This window comes from Pyrus communis, chromosome 4 (genome assembly GCF_041283825.1).
Source record: "Pyrus communis isolate YQ-2024b chromosome 4, ASM4128382v1, whole genome shotgun sequence".
Lineage (NCBI taxonomy): Eukaryota > Viridiplantae > Streptophyta > Magnoliopsida > Rosales > Rosaceae > Pyrus > Pyrus communis.
The window spans coordinates 17,372,820-17,384,546 of record NC_142568.1 but is presented as its reverse complement, the minus strand read 5'-3'; the positions used below and the strand labels follow the sequence as shown (position 1 = coordinate 17,384,546).

At 34.1% G+C, this 11,727-nt stretch overlaps 1 protein-coding gene across 1 annotated transcript; it reads right to left on the bottom strand.

The window, feature by feature from the left end:
- Nucleotides 1-5,604: 5,604 nt before the first annotated feature.
- On the bottom strand, nt 5,605-7,346 carry LOC137723649 (glutathione S-transferase U8). Its single transcript, XM_068462846.2, has 2 exons — nt 6,934-7,346; nt 5,605-6,230 (listed from the first exon to the last, which is right to left on the bottom strand). The coding sequence occupies exons 1-2, from the start codon at nt 7,246-7,248 to the stop codon at nt 5,877-5,879; spliced, it is 669 nt and encodes a 222-aa protein (XP_068318947.2). The 5' UTR covers nt 7,249-7,346; the 3' UTR covers nt 5,605-5,876.
- Between the last annotated feature and the right edge of the window lie 4,381 nt (nt 7,347-11,727).

The window sequence follows — 11,727 nt, the reverse complement described above, 5'->3', positions numbered from 1 at the left end:
TCGTGTCGAGGGTTAACGGTGATGGAGAGGCGTGTTATTGGTGGTTATGGAAGATGGGGTTGATCAGAGGAAGAAGAGGTGTGGGGATGATGGAGGAGCGGATGAGAGCATCTCCAAAGAAGATGTCAAAAAATAAATGTCAAATGTTAATTTGATGGCTGATGTGGCAATGTCAGATTTTCTCTTTTTTCCAACCGATATGTTTCTTTGTAATAAATGATATTTGTAGAACCCATTTTATAAAGAAATTAATTAAAGTACATTTTTCAAGATCTATAATTGATGCATTAATGAGACTTACATAATAAAATAATTAAAAAGAAAATTGACAACACCTTTTCTCATATGTTAAATTTGACATATGAAAACTCATATGTCAATCCACATAGGATTGATATATTGGTTGGAGCTCACTTCTACCTTCAAATTTGATTACATAAAATTCCACATAGGATTTGACATCTCCTTTGGAGATGGTCTTAGGAGTTGATCAGAGAGAAGAGGGATGGGGTGTGGGGATGATTTTTTTTTTTTTTTTGACATTTTAATTATTTATTAAATATTTCAAATAATAATAATTTTTTTATCTTCATGGCGCAAAGTTGACATCCACCTCATTAAAAACTGGGTTCCATATCTGCCACATCATCACTTAACAACCATTCTAACAGATTATGTAACGGATTGTATGAAATTACAACTAAATCATATTTGAGGTATGAAATTGAAATGTTTTAAAAATATTATAAGAAATTGAAATTGACCTCAAACCTGAGGGAGTAAAATTGTATTTTACCCTATTAATAATTACAACTAGGTGATATTGAAAGACCGTAGTTTTGGTCACACATGATTATAAGTTTGTTCAGTAAACCCTTGTTTTCAATGACATCACCGCGCAAACAAGGCATTACACATGTATGAAGAAAAAAATTGTCACTAGTGCCACACAATTTAAAAGTCAATTTGCACTTGTCACAGTTAGTAAAATAGAAACAGCTATAATACGTGAAAAATAAGTAGACGTATTATACGGCAACTTTTCTGAAAAATTACTTTAAGAATTCGGCTTTTTTTTTTTTTGAAATTTTAATAAGATTAAATTAAATTAATTAATTTTTTATGTTTCTTCAATAATATGTTAAATTAAAATACGTCTAGAATGTGTGTATTATTCAAACACGTGTGAAAATAACGTGAAAAGCATGTATGTAGCATGGACAGAGCCACCTTGGGCGCAGGGAGGGCGCATGCCCTCACTCAATTTTTTGGTAAAAAAACTCTTACAGTTGTTTGTGACATTAGTATTAACTCTTTGGGTAAAGTATAAAATATTATCTCAACTATTGATGTCACAACACTTTTATATATTATCTTTTAAAATTGATAATGTCATACCTCATCTTTAGAATTTGGTCCAATGTTAAACCTTCCGTTACTTGGCTGTTTACTTTTCAGTTAAATGCTGACGTGACTTGATCCAAGTTCCATTTTCTATTAAAAAATTAATAAATGTTATTAAAAACTAAAAAAAAAAATCATTTAATAATTTTTAAATATTAAAATAATAAAGAAAAGTTATTTAAAAAAAAAAAAAACCTTCTGTTCGTACCCTCCCCCCCCCCCGGCCCGGCGCCCTGCCTGCCCGCCCCTCTTTTCTCTCTTCTCCCCCATCTTCATCTTCTTCTCCTTTCCAATCCTTTTCCTGCAACCTAGAAAAAAAAGGAGGAAGAAGAAGAAGGAAAAAAAAAAAAAAAAAAAAAGGGAAACTGCAACCCAGAAGAAGAAGAAAAACCCAAATCTGCAACCCAGAAGAAGAAGAAGAAGGAGGAAGAGGAAGAAGGAGGAAGAATAAGAAGAGGAAGAAAAAAAAAAAAACCCGAATCTGCAAAAGAAGGAGGAGAAGAAGAAGAAGGAGGAAGAGGAAGAAGGAGGAAGAATAAGAAGAAGAAGAAAAAAAAAACCCGAATATGCAAAAGAAGGAGGAGGAAGAAGGAGGAAGAAGAAGAAAAAGAAAAATAAAAAAAAACCATAATCTGCAAAAGGAGGAGGAAGAAGGAGGAGGAAAAAAAAAAAAAAAAAAAACTAGATCCCATTAAGGTGGAATTGGGAAACCTTCGTGACCTTCTTCTTCCTTTTCCTCCTCCTTCTTCTTTGGGCGTGGGCCAGGGGGGGTTTGTTACTGACGGTTTTTTTTTTTTTTTTTTTTTTTTAACTTTTCTTTTAATATTTAAAAAATATTAAATAATTTTTTTTTAGTTTTTAATAATATTTTATTAATTTTTTAACAGAAAGTGGGCCTCGAATTAAGCCACGTCAGTATTTAATTGAAATAAAAGGTCAAATAACGAAATGTATAACATTGGACCAAATTCTAAAGATGATGTATGAAAGTGTCGTGACATCAATAGTTGAGGTAGTTTTTTGTACATTACCCTAACTCTTTTACGTACTACTGCTATCATTGAAAGATCATTTTTGGCCATGAATTTTTTTAAGATCGATTGAGAAATTGGATGAGAGATCAAGGATAATGATAACATGATTATTTTTATAGAGAGAAATATATATTTGATGGTATTGGTAACGAGGTTGTTACGTAAGGCTTTCAAAACATAAAAACACGTGAATGAATATTATAATATGTTGTATGATAAACTTTATAGACTAGTAAATAAGTATTTTGTTTACTACATTCTTGAGCTTTTTAATTCATGACTTTGTTTTTTGAGGATGCTCTCATCCATGGATATCTCGAGCTTCGTTCTTGGTATGTAGTGTACAATACTTGTATTGTACATTAGAGTTCAAAAAACATGTATTGTGATGAATTAATAAAACGTGTACGGAAAATGAAAGTATTTTGAAACATTTTTGTGTAATACACGTATTATATACAAATTTACTATGTATTTCACATTTTTCTGTAGAAGGCAAATGTTATAGATAACGTTGATCTAATTTACATCTAAACAGTAAATCACATATTTCAACACTGACTAGTTAAAAAACTTTTATTCCATAGATGTCATAAAAAAGATTTTGCGGTGCATAGAAAATATAAGTAAACTAAGAACCTTGCAAGTGGTGGATTGCGCAAGTATTTTAGACATTCTTCGTCAATTCATTGCCATTAGGGTGTTCGAACTCTCCTCCTCTTGTTGCGAAATTTAAATTGACCGAAATTAGTTCCAAATTTTATGCTCACAAGCGTATGAATCGTTCGATAGTATAGAAAGTAAGCACTTAACATTGTATTGCAAAAATTAATCTAATTCTAAACAACTAACTTAAATCCAATTGCAACATAGTGAAATTTAACAAAGATTGATAAAATAATGATGGTTTTGAGAGTTGATACTAAAAGTTAAAAAAAAAAAAAAAAAAACAATAAAAACAAGTACGTGTGATCACAATGCAAAAAGTGGCAGCAAGAAAACAAGTTGTAATTCAATCGAAGTAAAACACTAGATCGTCCAACTCATCATAACCAATCCTACTTATTTCATGCAACAAATTATTAACAAGTACTCAATCTCATTGATAGTCAAATTTCCCTAACTCATGTAATATCTATGACATCTAGATTGTTACGTATATTCCATTTGCAACCATCCATGGCATTTGGATTAGTTAACATAATGAAACTCATTACGATTAGTGGAAATTTATATAAAGACCACACAAATCCTAGAGTATGACATCTACTACTAGGTAATTTATGATATCTATTTGCAAGAAGCTATCACTCAAGTTGAAAACATGACATCTGCACAACTTGCATCAATTTACTAAGTAAGAGTCAAGATGGTAGCTAATCACCAAGACTAAAACCAAGCATATAAGCACATCAAACGATACCCAATGAAAATTGAAAACTTGAAAATTATTCACTTCAGAATCTAAGCATTCATAGTTGTGGCTACATCGTAGCCCTAGCTAAGAAAAATTAGTTCCAAAACATAATCAAAAATATTATTGAATTCATAAAATTAAAAGAAAACTAAGTTTAGAAAAGCTTGAAAATCTCTTGCTTTGCCGCTGCCTTCTTCCCCTTGTCCCTTTTTTCTTGAATCTTGATCGGTTCTCTTTTTTCTTTTTCTTCCCCCTTGTCTTTCCTTTTCCATAACTGACAAAGGTTTTAAAACCCATTAATTGGCAAGAATGAAGAAGAGAAACGGAAGAACTTTTAACACCTTCTCATTGATATCTCACTGCCATCATCCCTAGCCTTGTACCTCTGAATCAATTCATTGCAATAGTAGGCCTCCTTAATTTACATCTTCAATGATCTGCTAAGTGTTGAATGACATTCACATCTCCAAAATGGACATCCACCAAATTTGCACTTGGCCAATCTCCACAACAGATCAAAATCATCAAATAGATATCTCATGTTCATACTTTTGCTTGAAACCCTCAAACTAAAATTTGATCTAGGAAGCTAGATTTCCATCTCTTTTCGAATCTGATTGTCCAAAGCCTCTTGCTCTGCTGCAATTGTATGTGACGGCTTGCTCCAGAAAAAAAGATTGGATTAGGCCTTTCTTTTGGATTTGGATCCTCTCCTGAGCTAATGGAGAGGATCCTCCTGACCAATCATCATGAGCCGTTGAATTTTTATCTAACAGCTACAATCATTATAACTTTAAAGGAACCCTCTATTTGTAGCCGTTGGATAAAAATTTAACGGCCCACTTGATCATGAGGATCCTCTTCATTAGGTCAAGAGAGAGGATCCAAATCCCTTTCTTTTCTTTGTCGGTGTAGATGAGAGAATAAGAGCAGCCCCTGTGCAATTGAATACATCACGTGCAAGGCATGTGTTCCACATTTTGTTGACTTGTCAAACCTCCTTTCAATCTTGCTAAGTAATAGGAAAACTATTCCTTGTCAACATAGAAAACCTGGATATGATTTAAGTGAGAGTGAGTTTATAGAGTCGTTAAATAGTCTTCTCTTTGTGCAAGCCAATTATACAATAAAGACATTCTTGCATTCAAAATACGAATGGCAATAGTTCAATTTGACTCAACATCATATAGATATAATGCAATTTAGTCCTCTCCTTTGCCTAACCATAAAACCACAAAAAACGTGTAAACGCTTTCATTTAACTCCAAAATGTCACAAGAAAAATGCAATTATTGGAGTAAATAAATAGTAGAACATGCGATCATCATCTCCATCAATATAGTTTAGAGTAACGCAGTATTGTCACATCTATCAATTTTTTTATTTTTATTGTCACATCTATCAAGATATATATGCATACATATACATACATATAGCTGTGCAGGCCCTTTAAGTAAAGGGACTTCTATATTTTTTTCAAAAATTGAGATTACTTGTTGGATCCATTTCACATTGAACTTTAACAATCCGAACAATCTATTTTGCAAAAATTCAATTCAATTTGACATCATTTACCCATTTAATTGTCACGATGAAATTTCAATGTTTTTTAGAATATAATGTTCGTCAAATTTTTTGAACTCAATTAGATATTTCAAATATTTCCGATTTGACTAATATTTTGCAAGATAATCTATGAGTTGCAACTTGAAAAATAAACGATTCAGATCATTGAAGTTAGATATGGTGTTGACCTCACAACTAATCTCCATTTTTTGAAGTAAATGAGATCCATTCCCTTAAAGACTCTGCGTGTGTATTAAGAACCCGATCTAGCCACAAGTGCAAAATCCTGATTTTGTTCTTATAAAACATCACGGAGCCACGAAATGCTTCGAAGGAAATCACACAGACACATATATTTAGCCACAAGTGCAACCTGATTCTATTCTTCTAAAATACCATGAACTATGAAATGCTTCGAAGGAAACCATCTGATGACTAGGATTCTATGAACCGTTTTAGCTGGAAGTAGTAGTGGTGGTAGTGCTTTGAAGGCGACCGCGGATGTGAGCAACTAGTTTATCCTTGGGAGGCAGACTTTCCTGAAAAACACTGCAAAACTCATCGCTCCAATTGTACAATTTGGGAAGCTTCTCTTTGGTCAACAGCTCCACTCCCACAACTTCTTGAATGGCTCGAAGCCAGTAGCCTATGAAGTTGGCAACAATGTCCACAAGTCCAACGGTCTCTCCTGCGAAGAACTTCTTGCCTTTGAGCTCATTTTCCAGTATTTTCAGAAGCTCACAGGCTTCTTCCACAGCCTTTTCAGGTTCCTCACTGCCCCACAGAACTTTATATGTTGCAGGCAAGCACTAAAGTAAACAAACAAAATAAGAATTTAGCTAATTAGACATATATTATGGTGTGGAAAATTAATTAATGCGGTCAATAAGCTGGAACATGGGCTGGAAAATAGGGCTATATAATGTTCCCTTGTCATACTAATGTTGTATAATTATCGTCTGAGATCACACATATCATGATAAAATCAAACTTGATCACTAATTCAGATTTTGTAACATAAACTTTTTATATAACCAGACATATGTTTTCAAGTTATTAATTTAGACTACATTTGTTTTTAATGAACCTCGACGGTACGATATAAATTTTATTGATATGAAATCTTAATCTAAACTACATATTTCATACAAAAACCAACTTGATCAACCATTCATATTCTGTAGTATAAACACTTTATACTACCAACATATTATGCAGGGTTAGGCCTGTATTGTCACCTGTCAGGTTTGATGAACAAGTAGACATTTCAAACGAGATTCAACTTAATCAGTGATTTTAAGTTTTAATAATATAAACGTTTACACTGGTAGTCACAAAAGCATTTCTAGCTAGTACATATACTCAATCCAAAATCGCCATGCACATGCTTATATATATATTAAGAAACTGTTAATCTAAACTATAAATTCATGTTATAATCAACTTTATTAAAAATAACCTTGATCATCAATGATTTAGATTCACTGTCTAGCAAGACAAGAAACATTTTACCTTTTCATCAATGAACCTAGCCCAGAAACGTGCTTGGGCTCTTTCATAAGGATCTTTAGGCAAAATGGGGAAACCCTCCTTCCAATTCTCATCAATGTACTCGAGAATGACCTGGGACTCAGCTATCGCTCTGCCATTGTGCAGGAGCACAGGGATCTTCTGATGAACTGGGTTGGATTTTAGAAGCAAAGCACTCTTGCTCTGCAGGTCCTCCTCAACAAATTCGTACTCCACATTTTTCAGCTTCAGAGCTGTTTCCACTCTCCTACTATATGGGCTTCCCCAAACCCCCAACAGCTTCACCTCGTCAGCCATGATATAAGCACTAACTAATCAAGTTTAACACTAATTAATCAACTTCTTGTGTGCATATTATGACTGGTTTAATCTTCCTTTTGGGGTTTTATAGCGGTAGGAAAACAGTGTTTTTGGCAGCTAAGACAACTCTACACAATGTTCAATAGTCAATAATAATTTTAAAATGGTTATTTGATTGAGGAAAGATCTAGAAAATGTGCTTTATTGACAATTCTTCGTTGAAAACCATATCCAAATGAGCTTATCCGCGGGAAGAGATCCCTTCCGGATCTTTCCAACTAAAACCCACCAATTAATTAATTTGGATTCTTGAAATTTGATCCAACGACTATAAATAGAAGGTTTCTTAAAAGTTATAATAATTTTAGTCGTTAGATCAAATTTTAAGAACTCGAATTAATTAATTGAGTTGGTGGAAGAGATCCGAAGAGGATCTCTTCCCCTTATATGCCGTATTGATATTGTATTATTCTCCATTTGGTGTAATGCTAGCTTTTATTTGTTTTATCATATATTACCTATTTGTGTTCAATTAGTCCAACTTATGTAAATTTTAAATTCTGTTTCCGATGTGTTACGTCATTGCTTATCGTTAAGGGCCTCAATAATCAATATATTGTGACCAAGACTTCTTAAAGTTTTAAACTATTTTTATTGGGTGGTGTTGACGTGATTGACATTTCGAAAATTTTACTATACAATCCAAATTTCGTTATTTAAAAAAGAAAATACACTTATGAGTAGTACATAATATTGAGATTTTGAGTGTCAATGACATCAACGTCCTTTTCTCTTTAAACAACAATATAGAGGGTGGGTATTTAAGCTACATAATGAGCTAACTGTAATCGTGTTGAACTCAAATTCAGAGAAATCAAACTTAAGACCTCTAGTTTATAAATGAAGAGAAAAAACTTTCCAAATGGTAGATATATTGATTAGATAATTAGATGTAGGGTGCAATTAGAAGTCTCCAGATCAAAATAAGACAAACTGCTAACAATTTGCAACGAAGAGGCAATTGGGCTCCAAAATGCTATTCGGTTTGGGCTTCCAAGCCTTGAAAGTGGCTTTTTCTGTTTTCAACAAGGTAGGTTGGGCCTCAATAAGCCATAAAGTTTCAAAACAGATGGATCACCGAAGAATATGTTCAGAATCTTCTTCACGGTCACAATGACAATAGTACTCATTTAGGCTAATTAGTCATTTTAAGGTACATTTGTTTGACATCACTAATTTTCAATGGACAGGACTTGATTACTTATTAGTAAAATCATGTATTTATTACTTGCATGGATTAAATTTAATGAGATTAAAGGAAACTCGCATGGATTAACCTCCTCACTAGAAGGTTTTATAGAGCGCCTGAAAAGGAGATGACTACTAATCTTATTAATAATTACAACTAGGTGATATTAAAAGATAATAGTTTTGGTCACACATGGTTATAAGTATTGCTCAGTAAACCTTTGTTTTCGATGGCATCATAGCAAACAAGGCATTATATATATATATATATATATATATATATATTAAGAAAAAAATTGTCACTTCTCGTAGTCATTGGTAATTCTCGTAGTTAGTAAAATATGACACGGGATATAGTACGTGAAAAATAACTACGTGCATTATTTGGTAACTTTTCTAAAAAATTACTTAAAAAAATTTGGCCATTTTTTACATTTTAATAGATGAAATAGTTATTTTATTTCTTCAATAATATATTAAATTAAAAACGTTCACAATATGTGTTGTGAAATTCCATTACCGAATTCCACTATTCAATATTTCATATTTCGTATTTTTTAGGAAATTAATCTTATTTTTAAGTTAATTTTGGAATTTTGGTTATTTAGTTATAAAGTTTGATTTTTTGTAATAAAAAATTCGTAGACCTTTTAAGGTCACTCTTAGTATTTTTGGATTGAGCTTGATCCTATGAGTGTATAAGCGAAAACCGTATACGAAACGGAGTTGTAATGAATAAACTAAGAGCTTCCAAAAGCAAGGTCAAAATGGTAATTTCCCTCGTATATGGCAACTCAACCCAGCCCATATTAGGGGTGTTTCGAAGTAAAAACTGGGTATGTACGACCCGTTTCTCTATTGTCTGGCCCGCGATAACCTGCTACCCGGGTGAATTTCCGACGGGGAGCTCGTCGAATTCCGACGACGATGAAACAAACACCACCACAGATCGACTCAGTGCTCCTCAAGCTTTATTTTTCACCCCAGGTCTTCGTTGTTTGGCTGTTGTTCATGGTAGATCGAAACCGTGGAATCCCCGAGTTTCCCGACCGACGATCATCGTCCTCCGTGCATTTCGACATCGACCTTCACTAGTTTTCAACTCATCTTGACCCCAATAAAACCCGATCAAGGTTCATGCCGTGGGAGCCCCCGTGACGTCGAATCGACGTTCGAACGATTTTGGGGTTTCGGACGATCCATCGTCGTCCCGATGGAAACCACCTTCATGCTTCGAATCTAGTTTTGATACCCGTTTGACGCAATTCGATCATTTGGACTTGGTTTCGTAATTGACTACCACTCGATCTTTTTAGTAGACAGAGATTCGATCATTGGATCGTCCTAAAATTATAGTGTGTTGTTTGGATGTTTTGAAGACCTTAGGAATTTATGGATCTGAAATCTAACATAAGAATCTTGTGGATTGGATTACTATAGTTGTTGATCGTACGATCCGACCGTTGGATCATCACAAAATTATTATATGTGGTTATACATAATATTTGAGTATTTAAAAGTTTACAAATCGACTTCTGATGTGTGGATCTTCTGGATTGGATTACGTATGGTTGTTGATCTTACCGTTGACCGCGTTGATCAAGGTTTGATTTCCGGTCAAATTTCCCGAGACGTCTTCAATTACTCAAATTAAGTTTCCTAGAGACCCGACAAAGTTTAGAGGACCTATCTTGATCAATGAGCCATCCTAGATGATGTATGCCTCGAATTGCGTGTAAGTGACACCTAAGCAGAATTTATGTGTGTATTGAATTATACATGACAGTAATGATATTGTGCAAATACTAGTATGAGCAGATAAGACGAGGGCCATATTAGAAGTATTATGTAGAACTTGTACTTATGTATGATTAGATAATTGTTGTTCATGTAGATTCAATAGTGCTTGGGTGTACTTACAATTGTGATTCATGTTGAATGAATGTATAATAGGATGATGTGATTGCACCATGTAACAATGTGGTACATGGATAATCCCACCTGGTTAATTCGCATTGGGAGACCACATGCATTGTAAGAGTGACTCTTGTTGATTAATCTATATTGGGTGTCACTACCTACGTGGTTCATTATTTCTATAGGTGGTCCTGCCTGGTTAATCCACGTTGGGGGACCTTACACATTCTAAGGGTGACTCTACATGGTTAATCTGCATTGGTGGGTCACTGTCTAATTGGCATCATTATTTCCATGGGTAGTTCCGTCTGGTTAATCCGCATTGGGGAACCACATTATTAGATGCATGCCTATGGTTTCACCTAGTTAATCTGCATTGGGGAACCATATGCATTCTAGGAGTGATTCCGCCTAGCTAATCCTTGTTGGGGAATCATACGCATTCCAGGGTGATTCTGCCTGGTTAATCCACATTTAGGGATCATTGCCTACTTGACCACATTAGATCTATAGGTGGTCTTGCTTGGTTAATTCGTATTGGAAGACCACCCTATCGTATTGATGCCTATGGTTTCACTTGGTTAATCCACATTGGGGGTCAATACGCATTCTATAGTTGGATTATGTTGAATTGGTCTGGAATCCCTTGGTCCATAATCCCTTTTCCAAGTTGGTTGCTTTCAGTTAGTCCGGAACGTTAGATTCTTGTGAGTAGATGTTGCTCAAGGTTACACTTGTGTGTAATTTAAGATTACAATGTTGTTACCTTATAATACTAGTAGAAAATTAGGGCAATCCTTACGGATGTTGGATTTGTTACGATTAGTGAAGTGATGTTTGATAGTATTGATTGATTAATGTGGGTAAATATTAAACTTTGTGCCTTGTTGGTCCATTGAAATGTTATTGGTTATGGTTTTGTTATTAGAAATCTTTTTGAAGTATGTAAAAGATGGAATGACATATAGATTCATCACTTACGTTCGAAGTTAACTATAACTTTATATTTTATAGTTAGGAATGCCATGAGAAATGTTAAGAGTTTATCTAAGGATGAACTATGAATGACTTGATCTCGTGACAGGGTACATAGGCAATCTAAAGCAAATGTTAGATGCACTTATAAAATAAGAGGAAAATGTACTAAGGTATGGAACCGTTGGTTATTTTTGATCATGTCTTGAAAGGTAGGTAAGATAGATGTTGGTATGTTCTGACATCACGTGTCGATCGTGAACAAATGTTGGGATCGGGGCATCACATGTGTGACACTAAAAGATGTGTGAAAATTACGTGTACCAAACATGAAAT